Source organism: Chelonoidis abingdonii, chromosome 5 (genome assembly GCF_003597395.2).
Source record: "Chelonoidis abingdonii isolate Lonesome George chromosome 5, CheloAbing_2.0, whole genome shotgun sequence".
NCBI classification, from domain to species: domain Eukaryota; kingdom Metazoa; phylum Chordata; order Testudines; family Testudinidae; genus Chelonoidis; species Chelonoidis abingdonii.
This window is the reverse complement of record NC_133773.1, coordinates 3,838,334-3,865,686: the sequence shown is the minus strand read 5'-3', so window position 1 is coordinate 3,865,686 and position 27,353 is coordinate 3,838,334. Positions and strand designations below refer to the sequence as shown.

Here is a 27,353-nt window from a genome sequence, read left to right as displayed (position 1 = left end):
CTAAGACACGTTTTAGCATCTCCTCAAGTCTATGCCTTGATATTTCATAGTGCAGCCCTCTGGAACAAATACTACAAGCTCAGCTGTTATGTCAAAGAAAAAGTAGAAGGCCCAGCTACGTTCAGCATGAGTAGTTAGCTCGGAAATGTGCCTTTAATAAACAGTTACATTAGGGTAAAGAGACTGGGTACTTTATTGGCAGGCATCTCTCATTTTTCACGTCCACACTGGAGTTGAGTAATACTGATGATTAACAGTAAAAGGCTGCCCAGGAGGCTGGATGTAAAATAGCCCAGGCTCTGTGTGCAAGAGTTAAAACTTCTCAGCCAGATTCCAACTTGGTTTCTTTATTTAACAAACTTGCAGTTTCCCTCCATCTCCAAAGGGCATCATTCCTCCTCCCCCGATGCAGAGGGGCCAGCACAAAGCTTAGTCACCGAGTAAGCCCCACTGAAGCCCTATATTACGGGATTATGTGGGTTCATGCACTGCACAGGTCTTGTGCTGGCCCCTATGCATGGGGTGGATTTTATAGTGGACCCAATGCTACAGCACATTGACTGACCTCTACTCCCACTGACTCCAGAGTATTCAGCCTCTTGCAGGACTGATCTGCAATTATGCACCTTACCACTAGGGGCCAAGTCCCCTTCTTGATGTGGCTTCACCCCCTTTGAACAGAGGCGACCCCTTTCTGAGTTTAAAATACCAATTTCACTGCATCTCTGGCAAACATCCCACAACATCCCTTTAATGGCAATTTGTGCTGCAGCAGTTGAGGGCAAAATGCAGCTTAATCAGAGACAGCCCAGAGTCATTTATACAAACTATCACTCTAACACGTGGCAGTATCTTCCTTCAACAGGTTCATTCCTGAGCTAACCCTACAACAATAAGGTTGAAGCTGCTAGCGCTCCTTCATGGCTTGCTAGGCTGCTGAATGCTGCGGCCTGCTGCTGCGAACAGAGAGCAGCGCCCAGCAGTAATCGCCTTTTCGCTGCTTTGCTGCGAAACATTTTCAGATATGGACACTTGTGCGGAGGAGGGGGTCCGTTCATCTGTTCGTTCAGGGGAAGGCCCGGGTGTGTGCCACAAGGTGGGAACAGAGGCTTTCACTCAAAGAGATCAAGGTAGTCAGGTTCCGGGCCCTGTTGGCCACATGGGTAAAGCAGCAGTTCCTTCCCCAAAGAAGTGATGGGCTCCTCCTGTTGGCCAAAGGACATTGGTTAAATGCCACAGTCTGAAATTAACACAGCTGCACTTAGGGGCTGATTGACAGCCTGTTAGGGGCAAGAGACGTCTTTCCATGGACTCTGAGCCAGCACAATTGTGACTTAGGCCAATCATCTTTCATTGATACGGTTCGGGCTCAGTTCAAAGCCTGCCAGAGTCAATGCAAGGTTCCCAGCGATTTCTGCAGGCTTTGGATCTGGGCCTGTATTGCCTTGAGCGGGGCCTCACATCACACTTTAAATGACAAAATCCAACACCCTCAGATTGAGAGGAGCTTTAACACTTGGCTCTGCCTCTTTCTGGGCAGCAGCCTCCTGCCAGCCGGTCACCACTTTGGAGAGGGACTGTCTTCTCCCTCTGCTGCCCCATAGGTACCGCAAGGCACCAAGCCAGCCATGATCCACCTCCCCTTGCTTACCAAGGAGATACAAAAGTGAGCCAATTAACCCAATTACACTGCCCCCCACTTCCCTTCACATGCCACAGTGTCTCATTCTTCCCCACTTGCTGCTGCTGCTGCTCTGTCTTGCTCTGCTCTCATGAACTAGTAGCAGCAAATGGATTCTCATCTGTTAAAGCACCGTGCTGGGGCGGAGGAGAATCCAAAGACACCAAGGTTTCTCTTTGCTACCAGTGCTGGCTTAGCTAGCAGGAGTGTCTTTTTGAGAAGGGTGGTGTTATTTAAGGGAGTTTCATGCACATCTCATTTAATGTGGGGTGAAATTCACGCCAGGAAGAGGGACCGGATGAGGCCCAAGCAGCATTTAAGTGCCCTGTTCTGAGAATGTAGGTGGAACAAGCACGTTGGTTTTGTGCCAGCTCTCTGCCCAGTGGTGAGCTTCCCTGAACACCAACAAATTATTTCTCACTGAAATGGGCTTGAAAACAAGTTTTAATATATTCAGTGAGTTGGCGCTGTCAGTAGGAGCTGTACCCTCACCAAGTGACTCCAGCGACCTGGGAGGCCCGTGGAGACAAGATCTGCTTCCATTCTTGCTTTGAACACCAGGCAAACGAATGGCTTTACAAGTTGGCTGTCTAGTCTGATTATCGCAAGCCAGGAACCAGACTGTTGTGCCCCAGGAAACACCTTCTCAGAGCAGCTGAATGTTTTAGAAGCGCTCAGCTGGTGAAATCCAGTCCTGTGCAGAGAGGCACCACAAGGCCAGTGGCCCAATAAGTGCCACCTATGTCTTCACGCTAGGACTGATATGCTGCATGACCTGGGTGCTGCACCTGGGCATCCCCCACCCCAAACACACATTCCTTCCAACTGGCCCTCTGCTGACCACAAATGACCTTCATTATCTCCACTAACTGAGACCCTCGGGTGGAGCCTGGCACATGAGAAATGCCGACTCCTGAATCCGAAGCAACGGGAAACTATATTGAAGAGAGGCCCGGCTCGCTTCACTCCACGCTGCTCTGCGCTACCTTTGCTGCATGCAGTGCCTCGCTTTTATCAAATGGAAGGTGATTTATTGGTCTGTAACCCTACAGTTCCCAGCACACAGTTGGTTCACGGAAGGGAAAATGTAGGGACAGTCCCAAATCATGTACCAAGGTTACCAGAAAAGCTGGTTTGCTGATAAACTTGCCTCTGCCTACTGGTGGCTTTCATTTGCATTATGGTAGCCTGTGCTGGGTGTTGTGCAATCAAAGAGACAGCCTCCACCCCAAAGAGCTTTAGGCCAATGACAAAGATGAATTGTCACTACAAGCATTGAGAGGGGCTCACCTTGTGGTAGTCGACAAGGTCGGCCAGTGTCGAATGCTGCAACTGGTCCACTCCCAGGAAGCTGTAGGAGTTCCTGGAGGCATCTATTAGGAAGTGCTTGCAGCCCTCCGGGGACAGAAGGGAGAGTGCGTAGCCTTTGATTTTCTCACTGACCCGGACCAGAAAGCTCCCGGGCACCGATTTGCTCAGGAGCTCCTCTGCTTGCCTGAGGGTTACGATACCTGCCAAAAGCAAACCAAAGAGCTTATAGGGGAGAAACAGTTTGGGGGCAGTGGAGAGCTGAATGTAGTAATGCTAAGACGGATTCTGTTTTAACCCTCTAAACTAATCCGTAGCACTTACATCATGCTGTACATCTCAGAAGCATTTCACAACCTAACCACTTTGCTCCAGGCCAGATTGCGGCCCAGCTCACACGGCTAGGCTAGCAGGAGCTACACGGCAGTCCAGCTTGCATGGCCAGGTAAGGGGAATAAGAAGGGAGGCAGATAAGTACCTTAGCCAGGGCCAGCTTTATGAACGGCAGAGCCCGATTCAAATACCCGGCAGCGGTCTGGGGCTTCAGCGGGACTTCGGCAGTGGGGAGTCCGCTCTGAGTCTTCCACGGTACCGAAGGACCCCCCCCCACTGCCGAAGCCCCGGAGTGGACCCCCGCCCCCCGCCGCCAAAGCCCTGGAGCAGACCCCCTCCCCACCACCGGGTGAGTAAACAAAATTAAAAAGATGCCTAAAGTGCAGAGCCCTCTTAGGCGCGGGGCCCAATTCCGGGGAATCGGCTTAAAGCCGGCCCTGACCTTAGCTAGCTAGATGAGGCTTCTGTTAAAGCCTGCACATACTGAAGGACATTGGAATTACAGAAGCCCTCACTTACCTATGGTTTATACTTTCTTTTAACTGCTTACTCCTCTCCCAGAAACGCACTGACAGGCCAAGCCAAGTAAAGAGACCGAGCGCACGGCTAGGAGAGATGCTCGCGCCTATTCTGTTGTGTATGGAGCTCATTTGTCTAACATTCTTGTTGCACCTGCAGAGTCTTTCATTGCACGTTAGTTGGTCCTGTTAGCGCTGGCTGTCCCATCAGCCCAGAGAACAACTCCACTCATGCCCATGTGCGGTGAGTGCACGATGTGTGGGATCTAGTGACTCGGGAAATGTCTGTACTGCAGTGAGAGGTGTGACGGCCGCTCGGGCAGGCCGCTAGTTTAAATCCAGTTAGCATGACTCAAAGCAGTGACGTCACAGCAATGCAGGCCACGAGCAGGTAGTCAGGGTTCCCCCCTTCACTACTATTTTTAGCCACGCTGCCTAGATTATAGCTAGTGCAGGTAGGGCTGCCCAACTGCAGTGTGAACGTACCCGTAGGTGCAACGTGCATTAATATTACATGATTGCAGATATGCTCTACCGAGCAAACGCTCCTCACTGAAGTGACCCAATGATATTAACATTGTTACGGTTTGTTGCTTTTGCTTGGTCTAGAATTGCTGGATTAGCTTCTGCATGGCCACCCCACCCACCTCCTTAAGCCAGGACATGTGCTTGGGCTCACTTGTTCCCTTAGCGGTACAATAAATACAACCCTTGGCTCTTTTCAGCTGCAGATCTCAAAGTAGTTAACGGAGAAGAGCTGGGAACTTTAACCCCATTTTACTGGCGGGAGATGGAGGCAAAGAGGGGAGATATCACTTCCCCAGGTCAGTGGCAGAGGAACAGAACCCAGGTCTGCTGAGTCCTATGCTAGCTCCCTACTCTTGATGGCACTGCCACCTGCCAAGCGCCCTGCTGATGCTTAGCTTAGAAAGCAGCACCTTGTGTACAGAATGTGGAAGGTCTTTTAGGCCAGAAGTATCAAGCTGTGAATTACATTTGCAGTTTGGGCACAAGTTTCCTTCCAGAAGAAAGGACTAACTGGGAATGCCCTCCTGGTGGGGTAGGAAACATACCCCTCCTTTTCTGATAGGCTGTCTCCTTGCTTGGCTTTGTCGCATTAGCAGAGGGGGGCACTGCAGACCCACGGAGCCTGTGTGATTGGCACAACATTTACAAAACAGCTGGCCAGGCCTGACGCTCTTGGTTTGAAATCATTTTCCTTCTCCCACGTGGCTTGCCTGCCAAGGCTGATGAGCCCCGTCTGCCTGATTAGAGGGGCAGAGAGAGGAAGTGACTTGGCCAAGGCCCCCTCAGCAGGGCTCCCGAGTGCCAGGCCTGCACCCTCTGCACTGTACCATGCTGCCTTGCTGACTAGATCTCCTTGCTGACTGGGACTATTAGCAAAGCACTCTACAGTCACTTTCTTTAATGGAGTGGAAGAGGTTGGTCAAATTTGTTCCTACCCACTCTGGGTCATCGCTCTACCCCACGTGCCTCTTGTGCCCTGACACTCTCTTTACGTGGTGTCTATTATTTGTATTGTGGTAGGGCCTAAGTGCCCCAGTCATGGACCAGCGCACCAGGTGCTGCACAAACACAGAATTAGCAGGCAGTCCCTACCCCAAAGAGCTTGCAGCCCAAGTGTCCGCACCACATGACAAATGATCTTTTAGGCCCTGATCCAGCAAGGCACTTAGCACATGGCTTTAAACATGTAGCTGCTCCACAGATTTCAAGTGAAGTTGAGGATCCAGCTGAAGATTTTCCACTAGCGGGAAGCTGGTCATGATGGGCACAGGTGAAGGGAAAGGTGCTATCCATGGGTCTGGCAGTGAAGATTTGGCAAAGGGACCCTCAATATGATGTGTGAGATGCAGTTTGTATGTGCTCAGCGTGGGTTACCATTGTGCTGTTGGGGCACATGCTGTCTGGAGACGTTTCTCAGACCAAGAATGGACTACCTGGAATGGCTTTCCTAAGGGCAGGAGAGGGGCTGGGAAGCTGTGGCACTCACCATGGAACCAGGGTGCTATCCTGTCTGTGGATTTCTCATAACCAGCCCGAAGAGGAAACTGCTCTTCTTTAAACCACCTGATGATGCTCTCCTGGGTGGAAGTGGAGATGGTCCTCTGCACGCCTGGATTCCTGCGGTTCCAAGAGACTTGTGGTTTGTATAGTGAGGTCACACCCCAGAATTCAAGTTCTGCTCTCTACAGGTTCTTCTACGGTGCTCATCACGGCAATGTCCAAGGCCCAGAGGCCCAAAGTATGTAGGCAACTAACTCCCATCAAAACCAATTGCAGTTAGACACCTAAATACCTCTGAGAGTCCAGGCCTGAGGACCTAAGTTAGCTTTGCCAAAGAGCAGCTGCTTAGATCTTGGGGCATGGATGCTCTCTGGTTAGATGGATTACAGCTAGCCTAATACGCCGGGAATCATTTGAAATCGTTGTGTTATTGGAGCTCCCACATCCATTGAAAGGGGCACTTCTGCCTGGCTCTAGGAGCACATGGAGAATTCTTAACTACACAGCTGGGACATGGACCTGCAGCTAGAGCCGGCTAGGAGAGGATTTATTCCCTCTCCCCTGGGGAAAACTCTGCTGAACACACAAGTTTGCCAGAATTTCTCTTTGAAATTCCCCAGATTTTTTGCCAAACCCCCAAGAACTTCATTTTTTAAAATCAAACTTAAAATTGACAAAGATGGAGAGAAACATTGTGAAGATTTCCACTTCATCACAAAGCCATTTTACACAGAGAAAAAAAGCCGAGGATAATTGTTGGCTGGCTCTATATATCCCTCACTCTCAATTGTTAATCAACATGCCCACTGACCTTCCCCCAGGGCCATCGCACTCACACAGCCTGGAGAGCATGGGGCTTTTGCAGCATGGCTGGCAGGTCAGTGATTGGGACTATTTCAAACTAAGGGGAGGACAAGTTCCCAAACCCAGGGGGCACCCTTCCAGCTGTTCCTGTCTTGTGGGGCCCCAGCAGATCTCAGCTGCAAGGGGGATCTCTCAGAGGAGATGGTCCCAGGCCATATAAGGCCTGAAAGGTTCAAAGCAATTCTGCCAGTGCAGATCCAGGAGCCCCTGGGGTCAAATGCTCCCATAACAAATGACTGGCCAAATTCTGCACCAGCTGGAGTTTCCAGGTAGGTTCCAGTGGTGGCCCTGGGCAGTGCACACTTCAGTCGCACATTAGCTGGGAGACGGTACATAAAAATGGCAGGGAATCCTGATACTGTCGGGAGAACACGCACCCTTCTGTGCAGCCCCAAAACAAATCCCTATTCGAGATGGCGGCTGCTAACCCAGCTCTCCCCAGAGGCGAGCTTACAGGGCGGGAGAGGGTCAGGGGGCAGTATTTCCCACCAAATGGAACGTGGAGGGAGCAGACGAGGTCCCAGCAGAGCAGTCCGCAATGCTGGGGGAGGCTGCCCATTTCAAGTGAGAAGAAGTGCAGGGCTGGGTGTCTGGGATCTCAGAACAAAAAAGAACCTAGACCGATGGTTCTCAGTGGCTGTGGTCCCAGAATCCTGTGGCATTTTGGTACCAAGTAGTGAAGTCAGCAAGAGTGTACCATGCACCCATCGGCCAAGTTCCATGGAAGTCAAAGATCCTTTCAGTTCACTGGGCTGCCTTTTACAGAACTTGCTGTGGATCTGGCCCAACGTGTTGTGCAGCCCCAAAATCTGGGGCTGCCTGTGGAATCTGAGGGAATATGCTGGAGTCACTTCAGGGGGAATATTGCCAGGGGAGCCCAAAGCATTCACTTTACTGAGACAGGCTGCTGGAATCATGGGGTTTATGCCAGCTGGCACTGATTTGTATCCTTAATTAAATACTTCAAAGAGATGAAGTCATTATCTTTGCTAATAAGGAATAGATCTGTCATGTCCATAGCACCTTGCCTTGGAAGAGCATGCAGCGCAGACAGATCATGTCTGATGAAAGGTGTCATGGTAGTGTATGACGGTTACTAATCTAAGTCGTAGGAACACCCCTACCACCCCGTCCCACAACAGAAAGATCCCAGACCCGTTCATCACCGGGGGCAGTTCTTACCTGTGGGGCCTCCCATTGGCTACCCCAGAGTTTAGGGTTTTAGGCTTGGGTGGAAGGGAAGGACGGGGGGGCAAGCTGCACTCCTTGCTCCCAAAATTCTTGGAAACTTCAGCTACCTTCCCTTTGCAGATCCCTTGTAGCGACAGCCTGTTGTAGTCCTCCCTGGCCTGCTTTGCCATGGAGCGTCTCCTCTCATCAGCGGCTTTGGATTTCCTCACTGGAACAGAAGGGAAGGGAAGCTTTGAAATCCCTTTACACACCCCCAGGCTCGCTGAAGCTAAGTAGTTGCCTATTTCATATGGGCTAGATCGTGCCCTGAGGCCACCTCTAGACCCAGCTCCTCCATCATCCCCAGTTCTCTCCTGAGGACACCTTGGCTGTGCAGTAATCGGCGGGGGGGTGCAGACAGATTTCATTACTGGTAAGGGAGGGAATGACAGGAAAAGTTTGTGCACCACTGCTGTATAGTCTGTCTTTCTCACATACACACGCACACACACACACACGCACACACACGCACGCGGGGGATTTAAGGGCTGTTGTAGGCTCTCAAACTACTTTTGAAACTGACTAGTTTCCAGGGCGACGATGACCTTGGTAGCAGTCCACTGCTGCGTAGCGCTGACGCCAGAGGTGGTGGAACGTAGGGTGAAAAGTGCCAAGCCGGGGTACGGTGGCATAAGGCTGGCATAAAATGCCCTGGCATAGGACTGATGTCAATGGGTATGCTACCGGGGAAGGGTGAGGGCCAGTGCAGGCACCTCCTGGGGGTTTTTAGTCACCTAAGTGGCACCTGATTTTCACAAATATGACACACCCAGTTGGGAGCTGCTAGAAGCTCAGTACTTTGACAATCAGACCAGTTATTTAGTTCCCTTGGTATGGCCTAACTTTAGGGACCTGGTTTTTAAAAATCCTAGCTTGAAGTGAGACATATTTGTAATACACCATCACCATCTCCTGGACACCCAGGGACACCGCAGCTTCTGGCCCTCAACCACTAACTGTAGGGCAATGCCCCCTCGCAAGGCACAGCAGGACACACCTGCCCCAGAGCACTAGCAGAGTTCAGGAATCATTATGGAACCACAATCCTAGACAGAGGGGGCAGCTCTGCCCTGCCCTACCCTACAGAGCCAGCCCCCCAGACACACTGCAGGGCTGAAAGTATCCAAGCACCTTCCCAGCCAAAACTTCTCAGAAATTTTTGTTCCATTAAATTTTTTGACAATTTTTACCGTCTGCTTCAGTTCTGACTAGAAACTAAATTTCAAAACATCCATATTTCCCATGGGACAAAAACCCCCTTTCCTAACCACCTGTAGTCTTCATGCTACAGAGCCGGGTGACACTGGGCCAGCTTAGCTATCTAGTGACGTTGCATTAATCAAGAGAGGCCCCGTACATCAGCCAAGTGACCAGCTCCGATTCCACAGAAGAATCAGAGCAGTTAAAGGAAGGGGAGACACAAGCATCTCTTACAGGATTCCTGCCACTCGGGATCGTCCTTGTCCGATTTCTGCCCTGACTCCTGGGCCTCCTTCCGGACAGTGTTAGTGTGCAGCGCCCTCTCCGCAGATGCTCTCATCCCTCCTGGACTCCTCCTTGCTAAATCCTTCCCCTGTTAGGAGACAATGTGTGTAGTGCCTGGTGCCCGGCTTGGTTTCTGCTGACTGCCTTTAGCAGTCTCTGGACTCCAAGGATTCATTTCTTAAGGGTCTCCTGTGAAATAAGTGGGGTTCCCCAACACACCGACCCTCCCTCCTCCCCGCTACATAGGAGCCCAGGGCTTCTGGGGTCCATTCATGGGCGCAGGCTACGCAGATCATCAGGCCAGGGCAGGCTGAGCTTGAGGGTTAGGAAGTGACATGAAGTGACTCTGAAGGCCAGATCCTGAGCTGTGGCCAAGGAACGCTCCGGGACGGACGGGAGGGGGCTGTTTTATCCTCGGCTGGCTCAGGACCAGCCCACTCCTCCACACAGACCAGAGCAGCTGCCAAAGACCTGCGAGGCCCCATTCTGGGGCTCACTGAGACCTTACAATATCCTATTGATTCTTGTTTCACTCACACCCCGTGACATTGCCAGCTTTGCTTTAAGATCCTCCTGCAACAGGTTCAGAGCAGCTTGTGGAGAAGAGAGAGTCTGGAGTCAGCCTGGAAAAGCTCTTTGGCTGTATCTGCCCTGAGGACAGCTGGACACAGGAAATCTATGAAGTGTTAACATGCTGCAATGGCCTGTTGGACAACAGTGCGTCCCCTGCTACCGTCCTGAGTCCCAGTCTTGGAAAGCGGAGATCGGAGGAGGCCAGCGAAGGGCAGGAGCTACTTTATAGCATGACTGTCTGGCAAAACTGTAATTCTGCAAAAAGTGGGGTTATTTAGCTTGGAGAGGAGAATTAGAGGGGACTCTGCTGACATGATGGGTGTGCCCCTCCTTTGCTAGCCTGAAACCTGGGCTGCTAGCTGCAGCGTGAGGCCAGCAGTTTGAGCATAAAAGGCATTCTGATGCAGCGTAGAACTCACTGCTGCAGGATGGGGCACGGGGTTTCAATCATGGTGGGCTCAGACGCTGTCTTTTCCTTTTCCCCGAGGGTGCTCAACCCCCGCTTGCCCCAATACCTGGCCCCCATTCTGCCCCTTCCCCCAAGGCCCCATCTTTGCTCTGCCTCTTCCCACCCCCCACTCCGCATCCTCCCCAAGGCCACCACTCACCCACCTCCCCTAAATCCCTCCCTGAGCCACCAGACAGCTGTTTGGTAGTGGTTCCACCCCCTATTGACTGTTGGGAGGTGTCGCGCAACAGCTGATGAATGGGGTGGGGAACAGCTGTGGGTGGTGGGTGCTGAGCATACACTATCATTTTTCCAGAGCACCCATGGAGGTGGTGCCCTGCATGGTGGAGGGCAGAGACATTATGTCTGTCTGGGATGGGACAATGGTTCTTGCTACCTAGCTTTTAAGAGAGCTATTATGCCAGCTGTGGGTCCCAAGGAGCCACCTAGGCTGGGTGAACGTCCCTGGCCAGCTCTGCCTGCTTGAAGGGCTGCAGAGCAGAATCTAGCCCCCTGCCTGGGCATGTGAAAAGGATGCGGGCTCACTGCTTACCTGCTGAAAGTTGTACTTCCTCGTCTGAGCCTTGGAATCAGCCAACATCTGCTGCACGTCTCTGCCTTTACTGGGAGCAGCCTAGACGTTCAATGGCAAACAAACCCAGCGTTAGCGTTGGAGCTCTTCCCATTCCTCCACGGTTCATATACACGTCGGCCCAGCTCTGGCCCCCGTGTTGAAACATCATGCTGGAGGTTTCGTTTAAAATCACATTCTTTTTAATATCTCCAGATAGTAAGAATGCAGTGGCCCTTTTAATGCCCATCTCATGGCTGGTCCCTGGATGCACTGCTTCCCTCTTGGTAATCTCACACCCGTCATTTATTCCAGACCCTGCAGTTCATCATCACATGGGATTGGTCCCCACTCAAGACCGAGGTCTGATTGTGCTAGGAGCTGCACGAAGTGAGAGACAGTCCCTGCGCTGCTGAGTTTACAGCGTAAAGCGACAAGAGAGGCAAAGGGTGGCTGACAGACAGAACCAGCATCCCGATCTCAGAGATGAGGAATTGAGACAGGCAGATTAGGTGACTCCAACTGGGACACACACGGACTGTGTGGCAAAGATGGGACCAGGCCACAGCTCTCGTGAGCCTCATTCCAGTGCCTGAGCCCCAAGCCCAGCCTTCGTTTCTACTGCATCTCACTGAGACTGGGGCAACCCTTAGTCCCTACACCATGTGTGGTGGTGGTGGTGGTGGTGGAGTTTGAGGACCTCACAACTAGAGCCTTGGACACCCCTGACTTCTGACTTAGAGAGATAAGGAAGAAGGCACCCCTGTAGCCTGAAAGAGCGCTGCACATATGTGAATGAACTCCCTTCTGCATTCTAGAGCCCTTCCCTCTGAATACAACTCTCCTGCAATAGTCTCTATAACCAAGGCCTGCCCATGTCAAGGCCTGGCCCTCCTAAAGGCAGTGGCTCTGAATGGAGAGGAAGGAAGGTCTCGGGGTTAGGACTCGGGAGACCCAGAGTCAAGTGTCTGCTCTGCCACCGACTCCCTATGTGAGCTTGGGCAATTCACTTAGCCCCTCTGTGCCTCAGCCCCCCAGTCACGCAATGGGATAACAGCAGTGTCCTACCGCACGAGCTACTAGGAGGATTAGTGTGTTGAAGAGTGCGAGGTGCTTGGATCCTGTGGTGACAGGGACCATGTCAGTCCTATGGATCGATAATTGGAAACCGTTGTCTCTGCTTGCTGAGAGAGTTTGCCAGCGGCCAGAATCCCGGTTATCGAGCTGCGTTATCGTGGGTTTCTTGCACTTTGAGACAAACACAGCTGAGCTTATCTCTGAACCCTCCTGCACACAACTGAATGTGCAGGTCAGAGCCAGCTCTGTCAGCGTGGGAGATAATGCTCTTCCGGAACTCCACAGTGGGACCTCCTCAGAACCATTATTCCCCCTTAAATATTGACCCAAGCGCCTCTCCCTGCTCTGCTCAGACATGGAAATGGAAAACATGCACCGTTCCCAGGTGAAAAAACAACAACAAAATGCTGAGATGCAGTTACGGATGTAAATTGTTCTCACGTCAGTTATTAGAACAATGGAGATGTAAAAACCAGGACAAGCCTTAGACAGCACAATGCCCATCCCACATCTTGGCCTGCGTCTCATCTCAGGACTGACAGTCTCAGGCGTTCAGAAAACATTGAAGGGTTTGACAAATCATGAGAGTGCCTTACAAATCACAAGATTTAAAAAAAACTGGGGGGGAGGATTCTTTCCCTTCTGGTTTTTGAGCTTTTAGTGATCATGTTTTAAGCTCCTCTCATGAGAAACAGACATCTCCTTCAGTGAGAAAATAAAGCTGAGCTTCTCACCTAATCCCATGACTCCAGAGTTGAGACTAAGAAAACCACCACACGTTGGAAGACTTGCAATAAAACCCATGAGAGCTGGCAACACTGAGGTCACCTCATGGATGCCTTGCTGTCAACTCAGGCCCGATGTGGCCAAAACCAAGCCTCGAGTTACCTTGCTTTTCTACACTGATGACAGAGCCACATGTGATTTTAGACACTTGCAATTCTACAGAACAGTAACAACTAAGGACCTAACCCAAACTCCACTGGACTCAATGGAAGTCTTTCCAGTAACTTGAACGGCTTTTGGCGCAGACTTTAAGCATGCCAGTGATGTGTGTGGATAATAGATATTTAGCTCAGCAGCCTGTTCAGGAGTCCCAGACCGAGAGATAGTGCTCCATTGTGCCAGGCAGTGCACACGCACAGAGATGAACTGAGAGACAGTCCCTGTCCCAAAGAGCTCACAGTCTAGACAGACAGACAAAGGATAAGAAAGGAAGTATTATAATCTCCATTTTACAGATGGGAGACTGAGGCACAGAGAAACAAAGTGACTTGCTCATTACCACAGAGAGAGAGAGAGTGGTACGGCTCGGAACAGAGCCCTGATCCCCTAACTCCCATGCTAGTACTTCAGCCACAAGTCTATCCTTCCTCTCAAGAAGATTGCTCTCCTGAGCTGCATGGCTTCTCCAAAACATAGACAAAAGGAGCCTTTAAAAATCAAATGCCTTTTTCCAATTCACGTTTCAATTTATCAAACACTGGCCCCATTCAGCACAGAGTCTTTGCAACCCCCACCTCATGAAGTTATGCACTTCTGAGCAGTGCTAGGGGAACAGAAAACAAGTACCTGAGCACAATCCCAGCTTCTCTCCTTTTTAGCAGCTGTTATCACATCTTCCTTCTCCCTCTCTCCAGTTTCTTCCTCCTCCCTTTTGGCATCTGCCCCACCCAGGGCTCCTGGCTGAGAATGCAGGGACCGTGGTGCAGCCGGTTCAAGGAATGTTTGACTTCCTCTGTGAAGACACCAGGCAGGAATTTTGGAATAGAATCAATAGCCTTCAGCCTTCCGCCTTCCAAACTACTGGAAGGAAATTACACGGCAATGAAGCAATTCCGCAGCCCAGCAGCAGCTCACAGAGATGAGCACTATGTCCATGCTCCTGGTGCTGACACAATTAAAGTAATCACTCACTGCAGTTAATTGTGCACCCACATGCAGGCAGATACCTGTTGGCATAGAAATCACTCCCGAATATCAGCTGCGGTGATGAGCAGGAGGCTGCCCACCCGAGCTCTCACGGGACCATCCCATAGCACTGTAAATAGATACCGTTCAAAGGCCGTATTTTCAGGAGCACCAGCACAGGGTTGGGGTTAGAGCAGGGGTGGGCAAACTATGGCCCATGGGCCACATCCGGACCACAGGATCCTCCTGCTCAGACCCCTGAGCTCCTGGCCCGGGATGCTACCCTGGCCCCTTCCTTGTTGTCCCCCTCCCCCGCAGCCTCAGCTCGCTCACTCCGCTGCCGGTGCAATCCTCCAGGCAGCAGGGCTGTGAGCTCCTGGGGCAATGCAGCTGCAGAGCCTGGCCTGACCCAGTCTCTGTGCTGCATGGTGGTAGTGGCGTGGCCCAGCCCCAGCCACCAGTCTCCAGGCAGCACGTTAAGGAGGCAGGGAGCAGGGGAACGGGTTGAATAGACGACAGGGGAGTTCAAGGTGGTGGGCAGAAGGCGGGGGTGTGAATGCTGGTCGGAGGGGAAACGGGGTTGAATGGGGGCAGGGGTACCGGGGGGCAGTCAGGAAGGAGGGGGGTTGGATGGGGCAGCAGGAGGCAGTCAGGGGAAAGGGAGAAGGGTTGATTGGATGGGGCAGGGATCCCAGGGGGGCTGTCAGGAATGAGAGGAGCGGTTGGATGGGGCAGCGGTGATCTGGGAGTGGTCAGAGGACAGGGAGAAGGGGTGGTTGGATGGAGCAGCCGTCGCAGGGGGGCTGTCAGGAATGAGAGGAGCGGTTGGATGGGGCGGTGGAGGTCTGGGGGTGGTCAGGGGACAGGGAGCAGAGTGTGTGGATGGGGCAGGAGTCCCAGGGGGGCTGTCAGGAATGAGAGGAGGGGTTGGATGGGGCGGTGGAGGTCTGGGGGTGGTCAGGGGACAGGGAGCAGAGTGTGTGGATGGGGCAGGAATCCGAAGGGGGCAGTCAGGAATGAGAGGAGCGGTTGGATGGGGGGGCAGAGGCCCAGGGGCAGTCAGGGGACAGGGAGTAGGGGTGTGTGGATGGGGCAGGGGTCCCAGAGGGGCCATCAGGGAACAGGGGGGTTGGATGGAGGAGGAGTCCCAGGGAGGGGCAGATAGGAGGTGGGGGCTGGGCCACAACCCCTCCCCTAACCAGCCGTCCATACAATTTATGAAACCCGATGTGGCCCTCAGGCCAAAAAGTTTGCCCACCTCGGGTTAGAGTCCTGGGTCAGTGTGCGTGTGGCAGCAGGGCTAAGAGGGGCTCCTGCATGCTGGGAATCAGGGGGCATCTGGACCCCCCATGTTATCCCTAGTCTGCATCCTCTGCCATCTGCAGATGGCCTGGAACAAAGCAGGTGCCCATGGAACCCCCTCCCCCAACCGCCGTGTCAGAGCAGGTAAAACAAACCAACCAGCTCCTTTCCCCAGCGCTCAATCCCCCTTTTATCTAAACTGATGGTCAAGGCCATCTGCAAATCATTCGTTAGCAGGCAAATCTACTCTCATGATTTGCATACAATGTTAGCAACCAAGCTTCCCCATCCCCCTACCAAAGGGCCAGACCTGACCGAAGATCACTTGGCAGCCTCAGAGCCCTTCCCAGATGGCTCAGGCCTCATCTCCTCAGGGAGACACCCAGGACCGGTGCTAGGGTTTCTGGTGCCCTAGGCACCGGGACATTTCACTGCCCTGCGCGCGGGTCTCGCGGCTCCAGTGGAGCTGCCGCAGGCATGCCTGTGGCAGGTCCACCGGAGCCGCGGCTCCCTGACCCCGGGGGCGGGGGCGCCCTGGGCTGCCGGCTGCGGCGGCGGCTCCTGACCCGGGGGGGGCGCCCTGGGCTGCCCGGCTGCGGCGGCGGCTCCCTGAGCCCAGGGAGGGGGGTGCCCTGGCTGTCGGGTCGCGGAGGCGGCTCCCTGACCCCGGGGCGGGGGGCGCCCTGGGTTGCCAGGTCGCGGCGGCGGCTCCTGACCCGTGGGGGGGCGCCCTGGGCTGCCCGGCTGCGGTGGCGGCTCTCTGACCCCGGGGGCGGGGCGCCCTGGGCTGCCGGGTCACGGGGTGGCCCTGACCCCGGGGTGGGGGGCGCCCTGGGCGCCAGGTCGCGGGGGCGGCTCTGACCCGTGGGGGGGCGCCCTGGGCTGCCCGGCTGCGGCGGCGCTCCCTGAGCCCGGGGGGGTCGCCCTGGCTGCCGGGCTGCAGCGGCAGCTCCCTGACCCCAGGGGGGGGCCTGGGCTGCTGGGCTGCGGCAGCAGCTCCTGACCTGGGGCGGGTGGCGCCTGGGCTGCCGGGTCGCGGCGGCGGCTCCCTGACCCGGGGGGGGGGGCGCCCTGGGCTGCCCGCTGCAGCGGCGGCTCCTGAGCCCGGGGGGGGGCGCCTGGCTGCGGCGGCAGTGGCACACTGACCTCAGGGGCGCACTGACCGGCGGCGCCCCAACCCGGGGGACACCTTGGGCTGCCGGCGGCAGGCAGCTGCTGCTGCCGGCAGCTCAGCCCCTCCAGCAGCAGCCACTGCAACCATTTAAAAATTTTTGGGGGGCGCCACTTTTTGGCGCCCCCAAATCTTGGCACCCTAGGCAACCGCCTAGTTGGCCTAAATGGTTGCACCGGCCCTGGAGACACCCTGCTGCCCTGCCTGGGAGCTGAGGGCCAAGGCCAGCATCTTCAAAGGGCTTGTCCAGGACACAGCCCGGCCGCATGATGACCTCCTGAGGCCCCTTCCAACCCGAATACTCTACGGTTCTATGCCCACGTGGAGGAAGGCACAGACACGGGCAGCTGGTAGAGGAGGCAGCAGCCTGCCAAAGGGATTCTCAAGAAGCAGCTCACTGGGGCCCGTGAGCCAGCCAGCAAACTCACCAGCCAGGAAGGCTGAATGAAGATCCCCAGGACACTTCAGTCCAAGGCTTGTTGCCCAGGGTTGGCTTTATTTTCAAACAAGAGCAAATGCACCCAGACCACTGGGTCACCCACTTAGGGCTTTCCCAGCTTCCACCAGCATGGACGGGAGGGCCACACCCTTCCCAAATGGTGCTTCGCCCACACATTGCTCCCTGCCCCCGAGGCAAGAAGCATACATCTGACTCCCTGTAGGCCATGTGCTCGCTCCCAGGCACATGGCCTGCGACTCCAGTGCCCAGTTTTAGGGCCCAAGCCCAGATCTTCCTAGATATATTGGAATAGATATTCCTAGGTATAAATCAGTGGGAATTAGGGCCTAATTACCTGTGAGGATCTAGGCCCAAATCCCTAACAGACACAAGCACCCAAGACCCAATGCCTCTCTCTAGATGTAGTGTGGGTGGAAGGAGGCTGTAGAAATCCTCACAGACCGCAGGGGAGAAACACACAGAATTTTGCTCCATTCCAGCTCTCCCTTTTAGCCGGCGCTGATTACCATCTATTAAAAAGCACCTTCCCCCTTAGCCACCAGAGGAGCCACCACCTGATTAAGTGCAAACCTGTCCAACCGGCTCCTGGGGCCAGGGCTGAGTGCTGCCTTACCTAGCTTCCCCTGCTTCCTGCTGAGTCCTCCGTGCCTGGATTTCCTCACAGATCACATCGTAAGGCTTATCCGACGCGTGCTCGCCCATGACCCAGACCCAGACTTCGCTGTCCGCACCGAGCTTCCACTTCACCGACTTCCCATGTGCTGCAAGACAAACACTCAGGGCACTGGAGGGAGGGATAGCTCAGTGGTTTGAGCATTAACCCCCCCCCAAACCCAGGGTTGTGAGTTCAATCCTTGAGGGGTCCATTTGGGGAACTGGGGTAAAAATCTGGGGATTGGTCCTGCTTTGAGCAGGGGGTTGGACTAGATACCTCCTGAGGTCCCTTCCAATCCTGATAGTCTATGCTCATGCCCCTGTATTTACACACTCCAGTCATAATCTTAGTTTTCAAATGACACCTCTCCAGGCATATTTTGTACAAATCGCTCCCTGATCAACAACAGGGTGAAATGTGTGTAGCAACTTTCCATGGAAAGTTAGGAACATACACTGAAATCGTGCCTGATGTATTTTATCAGACAAGTCTGGGGAGGAGGTAAAGTAGTTTCTCAAAGACAAAGGAAAGCTGGCGCCTCTAGCCAACTGTCATCAATGTTAACTGGCAATCACCTGTCAAGTGGCAGAGAAGGGGGGGCAGGAACAGATCGATTTGCATTTGAACAAACAGGGAACCACCTTCACCACAAAACCCATATCTCCACCCTCACAGAGGGAAGGAATTTTATCTAGTGGTGACCCTCAGGAAAATGCATTTCAAAGGGTGACTGAACTATAAAAGATAGGGCCAAACCCCCCTCCTAAGGTATTCTCTCTTTCTCTCCCTCTCACTTCCTCTTTCACCTAAGATGACAAAGGTACTTGGGAATTTAGTCAGCCCTGTTGCTGAGAAATGTGAGAAGAGTTTCACCTTGAACTAGTCTAGCTGGTTTAGTTACTAGAAAGTGGTTATCTTTATTTCTCTAGGAACCATTTATGACTGTAATGCCTTATACTCACTTAAAATCTATCGCCTTGTAATTAAATAAACTTGTTTTATTCATTAATCAAAACGAATCCAGTGTTGTGTGTAAACTGACCTGTTTGGGTGACTCCAGTTACAGTACCAAATTGGTGTACACTGACCCCTTACAGAGGCAACAGACCCTAACATCTGGACTGCCGAGGAGAGGGCTGGACAGAGGACAATGCACATTTTGGGGGGAATCTGGGGACTGGGAATGTGTTGGGGTCACCCTGGAGGTGGCAAGCAAGGCTGCTGGACTGTGGCTGGTGTGTGGCTGGCAGGTGTGGCTATACGCAGACACTCAGGGTGTGACCTGCATGCTGTCTGGCTGTGTGTGTGGCACCCAGGTTGGGAACAACAGCAACAAAGCATTTGCAGCACTCAAGGTTGCAGGGCAGGGGGTGACAATGCCTCACTACTCTGGATTGCACCCCAGAATGTGATACCCCCAACCCCTGGTTACCCAGGAGCTAACTGCTTGGCAGAGGGGCAGGGCAGTTATTCAGAGGAGGAAGCTGCTAGCAATTTGACATGATTTGCCAAGCTATATTCAAAAAGCCACTCTTAGTTTGAGCAGCAGCAGCCCGGGTCAGATTCGGGTCCCCTCCCCCACAAGTAGGGCCTTACACCACAGGCAGATAGACTAGGGGCAGATAGTCAATGGTGCTATTTGTGGAGTAGGGAGTGATCCCAGATACAGGGCGCAGGAGTAGACCACAGAGGAGACAGTGTGGCCTAGTGGATAGAGCACTGGACTGGAACTCAGGGGACCTGGACTGTATTTCCAGCTTTGCCACTGGTCTGCTGGATGACCTTGGGTGAGTCACTTCATCGACCCGTGCCTCAGTTTCCCCATCTGTGACATGGGAATAGCGACACTGATCTCCCTTGTAAAGCACTTTGAGATCTACGGATAGAAAGCTAGATAAGGGCTGGGGTTGATGCTTATTGTTATGGCCTCCTGGTCGTGGACTCCTCCCCTCCAAATCATCTTCATCAAATTCTCCCCTACCCCATTCATGTCCCCTTCTCTGGGGCTCTCTGTAACCCTGCCCACTCTGAGGAGCTCCCTGTGGCTCCTCAAAGCCCATTTCTCCTACTTGCTAATTCCAGGAGAGCACCTGACTGGAGAGTCCGGCCTGGGGAAACAGAGCTGCTCTCTCAGCTGCTAAAATCAGTCTCAGCTGCTCCCTGCCCCTGTGACCCTGAGGCCTCTGGGGAGTGGGAAGGCAGTGACAGGGAGAGGTATTTCTGAAGGAGGGCTGCTGCAAATCCTAAGCTCAAGGCCATCTGGGCTAGGGAGCCTCTTGAACACTGGGTGTCCCCACCCACCCATACAGAGCTAGATAGTGCAGCCATCATCCAGCCCATGCTGACCTGCTTCAAAAATCCTTCAACCATCTGGCTTCCTGAAGAAGGTCAAAAGTAACACAGTCCATTAGGCTATGCACGGCCTGACGCCCGCTACTGCTTCAGCCGAGAGCGTGGGGCCTACAGAGCACGGCACCTAGTTAATTATTTCTGTTACAGTAGCACAAAAGGCTCTGTTGTGAGGGGGCCCTGCTCCAAAGCGCTCCGTCTAAGCAGACAAGGGAAGCATTATGGGCCGCGTGTTACAGGCAGAGACATTAAGGGATTTGCCAAGGTTACTGAGTGACGGCTAGGACTTGGGCCCGGCTGTTAGGGATAACAGTGCAGTGTCTGACTCCCTAGCCTTGGCTGTGCTCATTAGCCACCTCCTCGTAGAAAGATTTTTTCCTGCACTAACCCTGGCATCCCCCCTGGAGCTGTAACTTGAGCTGTAACCACTTTTCATCCAACAGCAGGTTGCTTGTAACCCGGCACAGCTGTATTTACCAGGCAGCAAGCCCAGCGCTGGGGAGCCAGTTACCTTTCCTCTGGGTCACTTTCTTCGCTGAGTTCTTGTCTGTGGCAGCTTCTGTCTCCTTCCACCGTCTGACCTGCTCCTGCCTCATCTTGAGGAAAAGGATCTGTTTCTGCTCCTCACTGAGCTCTGCCAGCAGCTCAGGATCGATGTACATGTCTGCCAGGATCTGCTGCAGCATGGCCGCGGCTCTGGCACATCAGCACTCCTGGCAACACGCTTCGAAGACAGGATTCTCCTTCCCAGACCTGGTACAGCCGCACCACCAACAAAAAACTCCCTCCACACCCAAAGCAGGCAGCAGGAACTCAGACTCACCATGGCAATTATAATCCCATCTCTCCACCTATATTAGCTCAGACTTCCTGCACAGACTGAAAAACGTAAATAAGTAGCTTGGAACCTCCAATTATGATTCACGGAAATCACAGGAGATCTGAACTTGCCGGCAGAGTTTAAAGAAACGCCCTGTCCTTGATCGTCCAGGGATGAATTGCCAAGATTTATAGTGAGAACATTCTTTTTCTGCCCCAGTAAATTTCACTGATACTGTGTGGAAACAAGTTCCCTGTATCACAAAAATCAGAGGTGTGGCTTACTTTGAGCTAGGCAAACATGCCATTACCTGGTGAAAGAGCAATGACCCAGCGAATCTACCACTTCCTCTCCCTCCCCCTCCACAAAGGAACTCCTTTGGGAATTGACTGGCACACTCCGATTTGTCTAATACAGAATGGGGTGACATGGAGGTTTTGGGAACCTGCTCTGCCCAAAAATCTCTCAAGTTACAACAACTTTTTTCAGCTAGATGGGCACTAGCAGCACAGCTAGTCCGTCTGCCCCAGCTCTCACCAGGACTGAGCAGCTCAGGGTGACCCCCAAGCAGACAAGGCTGGAGCCTGACAGAAGTGGGGAACGATGTGGGAAAGACAGGGGAACACATTAACAAACTCAGTGGGGACAAGGAGAACCTCTTTCCCCAGAGAATTGTGAAAGCTACTTTTGATCTTTGAACACTTTAAGGGCTCTCTCCGCCACACTCACGTGGCGTCTCCCTGCCCCACACTGCAGCCCACTCCAGAACTCGCTTCCTATGCCCTGCCTCAGTGGTTCAAATGATAGGCAGCATCGGAGCCTTTCAGAGCAGCTGGCAGGCTGCTTTTTACTTCTTGACCCACACACACTAAGGCTTTGTCTCTTGAAAGGTTACCTTGGGTTTGCAACCCAGGCAAGCGCTCAGCACAAACCCGTCCACCCCCTCTCATGCCAGACACCCACTGCACATGCTCTGCTTCAAGTACTGCTGGGAGTCAGTCAGTCCCCATTTGGCAGTCAGATGCATTTGCTGAACGGTCCCTTTCTTTTTATCACACCTGCCAGACGTGAGAAGAAAACAAGTTCCTTACCTTTCACAGTCACCTCTAGAGCTAGCTGGGAGAGGCTTGCTGGCCTCGTATGCAGGCAAGACTCCCCGGTGTTTCGCCTTTATTGCCGAGAGGAGGGACTTGGCCAATTAGGCACCAGAGGACATCTCAAGGGCTGGACAGCATCCTGAGTGTTCAAACCAGGCTCAGATCTCCTTGGAGCTCTGCAGGTGGAAGTAAAACAGTATCTCAACTTCAATGTTTTTGTTTTCAAAACAAGGCACTGGTCAGCTCTCATCCAGAGGGGTGTGTCCAATTATGCTCACTCATGTCTGAGCCAGGTGGATTCAGCCAAAACTGGTAAAGAGCACGTCGATGAGGCTGCGCAGGGGAACGGATAGTCCGAGGAGAGGAAAACAGCTTGGCTTGTCCAGCCTAGCAAAATGCAGGCTGAGGGGCAGCTGTGCAAATACAGCAGAGAGGGGTAAACCCCGGGGAGGAAGAAGAGCTATTAAATGTAAAGGACAATGTTGGCACAAGGACCAATGGGGATAAAATGGCCATGAATCAATGTAGGCTGGGCAGTGAGCAGAAGGCTTCTGTCCATCAGAGGAGTGAGGGCCTGGCACAGCCTCCCCATAGGAGCAGTGGGGCAAACGACCCCACTAGCTTTAGGATGGAGCTGGATACGTTTATGATGGGGATTCATGACAGGGCTACCTGTGAGCGCAGGGGACTGGATTCACTGACCCACTCCTATGCCCTTGTGATGGGATACCTACCCCCCACACATGGGGAACCTGCCCAGTGGCTCCTGGAGGATCATCCTTGTCTAATTAATGATGAAACCCAGCGGGGGTGGCTGGGTGTGCTACAAGCAGAGGAAGTTTAAAGCAGAAGGGTGGCAGGGAGAAACCCTGCAATCACTCTGTGGATAGCAGGGAGTGAGGAGACTCATAGGAATGGGGAGACAACTGCAGGGTGAGGAGAAAGCCCAGGGAAAGTCTCAGTAGGAAGTCGCCCAGGGAAGTACCAGCACTGGTGGAGTGACCCATGGCTGCCTGCCCTAGGGTTCCTGGAGTGGATTCCAGCATAGGACAAAGACCTGGGTTCTCCTACCAACCACTGGCAGGGTGCTGTGCAGGCCCTCAAAAGGGGAACTGGACTGCAGGGCCCAGAATGAAGGGCAGCAGTGCAGGCAGAGGGCTCAGACGTTTGTTTTCACTGTACTGTTATCTCAGAAGGACTGGGACTAACTGTGACCGGGCCAGAAGGCTAAGCCACGAGAAGAGGCACCTTACGTGCCCCTCCTCTGCTGGGCAGTTCTGCCCCAAACTTGGTCGATTGGGCCTCCTCTGGGCCAGAGTGCTTCCGTGGGGTTGGCGTCCACCACCCCGGTGTCCCCATCCACCTGCGATCTCAGACCAGACATGGTGACCAGCTGAATTTAAGCCGATTAGTCAGTGGAGAAAACAAAGTTAACCAGGAGTCCCTCAGTAACAGCAAGGGAAGAGGGTAGGTTGGGTCTTCACTGAAGTGCTACAGTGGAGCAGCAGCTGGGTATTAAGTGTGGCCAAGCCCGGGCACAAGACCAATAGTTAACAAGTACCATAAGGGAACACTGAAAAGAGCTTTGAAGAGAAAGTTCAAGAGGGTGTGACACTGTTAAGCAGCAAACAGGTGAGGTCTGTGCAGTCCGCCCAGTGAATTCCAGCCAGCGGGTTTGGTTGGCCGGCCGGCCCCAGTCAATGAATCCCCTTCACCCTAGCCCTAGGCCGGAGAGCCCTACTGACCTAAATAACCACCTAAGGAAAAGGAGCCCTTCCTTTTGTAACCCGAACCCTAGTATGGACAAGCCTCCTAACACGACCCCTAACCCTGTGACAGGAAACCATATTCTTTATAACCCTAAACCCAGATGGGGAGCCCTACTGACTCCAGCCTTAACTGCAGGCCGAGAAGCCCTGCTGATCCCAATTCTAGGCCCAAGTTGAGGAGCCCAACACTTTGCAACCCTACGCTGGATCTCTACTGACCTAAACTCTAGACTGGGGGTGCCCTTTACTCTACAACCTTAGCCCTAGGCTGGGGTGCCCCACCCTTTGCAAATCTAACTCCTAAACAGGGATCACTCCTGACCTAATCTTAACCCTAGGCCCAGGGATCCCTCTGACACTGGCAGACCAGGTGCCAACCTCATGCCAAGTCCCCCAGGCCTCACTGAACACTGACAATGCATAGCTGGAAACCAGGCTGGCTCAGCTGTCTGTTAGTATACTCAAAATAGGTACTACGTTTATAGAGATGTGTTTAGCGTTTGGACGTTATGAAATGCTTGTAAGCTGTTGCCTGCATTATCTCACTTATAACTTCTGTATCTCATGTTATTAGGTAATGTCTAAGTGTTTGCTCTGTAACTATAGAAGTATTTGCTATGAGATTGGGGGGCAGGAGGGGAGGGAACCCAAGTCAGGAAAGCAGCATTACCAAGTGTGAAATACTAGTTTACCACAAGAGGTGTCATCTCCTACCCAAGCCTAGAGACACCAGACAAACCATTGTGGAACATCAGTGGACAAAAGACTGTGTTGATTGTTTTCCCCACACCCAGGAACAGGGGACATGCCCAGACATTGGTCCCATCACACCCTGAACACTGGGGAAAGAGAATAAAGATCTCTGACAAGAAGAAATTGTCATCACTCCGCTACTTCTAACTATCTCGGGGCTGGGAAGCCCTACCCTTTATAAACTGAGCTCTAGGTTGGGGAGCCATCCTAACCCTAACCGTAGACCAGGGACCCCTAATCGTCAGGCACTGCCTCCCAGTAGTCAGGCCCAGTGGTTGGAGTGGAGGCTGAAGCCAGATACAGGGTCAGACTGGGCCAAGGGTGGCACTGCAATTGAGACCCGGGGACGGACCAGAGTCAGAACCGAGATCACAGATAAAGTCCCGCTGCAAGCCAGGTGTCCAGATTCAGTACTGTAGCTAAAGCCCAAGTACAGGCTAAAGAGTAAAGCCGGATGATGCGAGTCCAAGGGTCAGGGAGAGGAGGAAGGGTTGGACCAGGGCTCAGGTTAGGCTGATGCAGAGACAGGCTGGGAGTGTTGAGAATCCAATACACTGCGTGGCTGCAGGAGGGTTCCTGGCTGGGTAGTGCTGTTCAGGGACAGATCTGCAGCTTTGGTGGAGCTGGGGAAATAGCTGGGGGGGGGGGGGGGGGGGTGTCACCTGACTCAGGCTCTATGGGATAGGTTGCTACCGCATGCCTGAGGGTGGAGCTGTGGGCAGGGTACATGAGCACAGCTGGGTTGTTGCTGCATGCCTGAGAGGTGGCTCACTGAAGCACAGGGGATGAGCAGGTGTAGGCTCCCCCATTACTAAAGGTCCCTCGGTTTAAGGGGAGAAGCCGCTGGAGCTAGGCATCAACTAACCCTGGGGGACAACAAATGAAAATACGGTAACGGGAGTGAAGGTTATAGGGATAAAAATCAGGATACAAAAGGGAATGCCAAGCAGAGAACGCTGGATGGGAGCCTCTGCTGCTTGAAAGCATCTAGGGAGCCCTACCCTTTGCAACCCTACCACTAGCCCAGGGAACCCAACTGATCCCAACCCTCGCCATAGGAAGGGTTGGGCTCTGCAGTTTAACCATAACTCTAGACCGGGGACCCCTACTGAACCAAACCACAATTCCAGAGCGGTAGGGCCCTCTGCTTTGTAACCTTAACCCTAGGCCAGAGAGCCCTACCCTTTGCAAATGTAACCATAGACCAGTGATCTCTACTGATCCAACCTTCATCTGATGCCGGGGCCCTACCCTTTGTACCCACAGCCCTATGACAGAGAGCCCTACCTTTTGTAATCCTAGCCATAGTCTGGGGTGCCCTACTGAACCCACCACTGATCCTAGGCTGGGGAGCCATACGCTTTCTAACTCTACCGAAACCAACCCTAACCCTAGAATGAGGCATCCTACTGACCTAACAGTAACCCTAGGTTGCAGACTCTTTCCATTTGTAACCTTAACCTGGATAACCTAGTAACCCCACCCCTAACCATACACAGGGGAACCTTTAGTGTAGCCTCATGTAAATATCTTGCGACACTGGCTACAACAGTGCCATGTGAATGCCTGTTCTCACTTTCAGGTGATATTGTAAACAGGAAGCAGACAACATTATCTCCTGCAAATTGTAACCAAACTTGTTTGTCCGAGCGATTGGCTGAACAAGAAGTAGGACTGAGTGGACTTGTAATCTAAAGTTTTACATTGTCTTATTTTTGAATTCAGGGGTTTTTTTTGTACATAATTCTACATTTGTAAGTTCAACTTCCATGATAAAGAGAGTGCACTACTATATTAGATGAATCGAAAACTATTTATTTAGTTTTACAGTGCAAATATTTGTAATAAAAATATAAAGTGAGCCCTGTACACTTTGTATTGTGTTGTAATTGAAATCAATATATTTGAAAATGTAGAAAACATCAAAAAATATTTAAATGGTATTCTATTATTAACAGCGCAATTGTTTTAATTGCTTGACAGCCCTACTACAAAGAGATTGATTTTAAGTGAGTATAAGTATATGGCATTAAAATCAGAAAAGGTTACAAGAGAAATAACTTCCTGGGACTTAGACTTGGTTCAAGATAAAATTATTACCACATGGTCCCAGCAACAAAGGTGACCAGATTTCAGGTCAAGATCCCAGTGTCAAATGGGATGGTTTTGAAAGAGCAAGAGGTGAATAGGACAAGAGAACTTGATGTGTTCCCCCCTCACTTTTAATAGTTCAGTATCCCTTTGAAATCCATTTTCCTGAGGGTTAACCCTAGATAAAGTTCATTTCCGCTATGAGGTTGGAGTCAAGGAGTCTGCTGGTGAAAGAAGAGCTGCTGGTGGCTGTTTGCTAAAATGCAGATATTTTTGTTCTTGCCTCCACCCCCCTTTCTTGCCAAAGAATGGCCACTTGACAGGTGATGGCCCATCAGCTTTGATGACACCTGGCCAGAGCTGTCAGCTTGTCCTTTGTCTGAGAAACACGTTTACCCACGCCCAGATTTATCTGGGAAACACACTTCAGTCATGATTTCAGCTTATGTTTAAACTTTACATATAATTTTGCTACAAACATTTCTCTGTGATATTATTGACCAGTGAGTTTAATTTTCAGATGATACTTCACAAGGCATATTTTGTACAAGAGTGTGTAGGGTGCAAATACAGGGGTGCATTCCATCACACTCATCACCATTGTAATCCCCCACGAGAGGCTGGAAGTCAGGACTCCAAACTGCATCCCATAAACCTTATGTCTCAGTCGCCTGGAAGTACTTCATACAAGAGGCAATAGCCAATAGGAGGTCTCCATGGTGTTCTTACCCCTTCCATCTCAGGAATCACAAACTGCAACTAGACAGTCCTTGTAGGGATTTCAACTTACAAGTTCATTCACTGGCTCAGATAAAAGGCTTTGTGGAATTTCCCGACAAGACTTTCCTCGCAGAGTCAA

At 52.4% G+C, this 27,353-nt stretch overlaps 1 protein-coding gene across 2 annotated transcripts; it reads right to left on the bottom strand.

Annotated features, from left to right (window-relative positions):
- Nucleotides 1-331: 331 nt before the first annotated feature.
- Nucleotides 332-24,480, bottom strand: SH2D4A (SH2 domain containing 4A). 2 transcript variants are annotated; one of them, XM_075066039.1, is made up of 10 exons: nucleotides 21,876-24,480; nucleotides 20,476-20,843; nucleotides 17,574-17,721; nucleotides 13,689-13,854; nucleotides 11,022-11,102; nucleotides 9,397-9,535; nucleotides 7,915-8,131; nucleotides 5,855-5,985; nucleotides 2,972-3,192; nucleotides 332-1,205 (listed from the first exon to the last, which is right to left on the bottom strand). In XM_075066039.1, the coding sequence occupies exons 2-10, from the start codon at nucleotides 20,648-20,650 to the stop codon at nucleotides 1,113-1,115; spliced, it is 1,371 nt and encodes a 456-aa protein (XP_074922140.1). In that variant the 5' UTR covers nucleotides 20,651-20,843; nucleotides 21,876-24,480; the 3' UTR covers nucleotides 332-1,112. The 2 variants fall into 2 exon arrangements, with proteins under 2 accessions (XP_074922140.1, XP_074922139.1); XM_075066038.1 differs by having other exon boundaries at nucleotides 20,476-20,834.
- Between the last annotated feature and the right edge of the window lie 2,873 nt (nucleotides 24,481-27,353).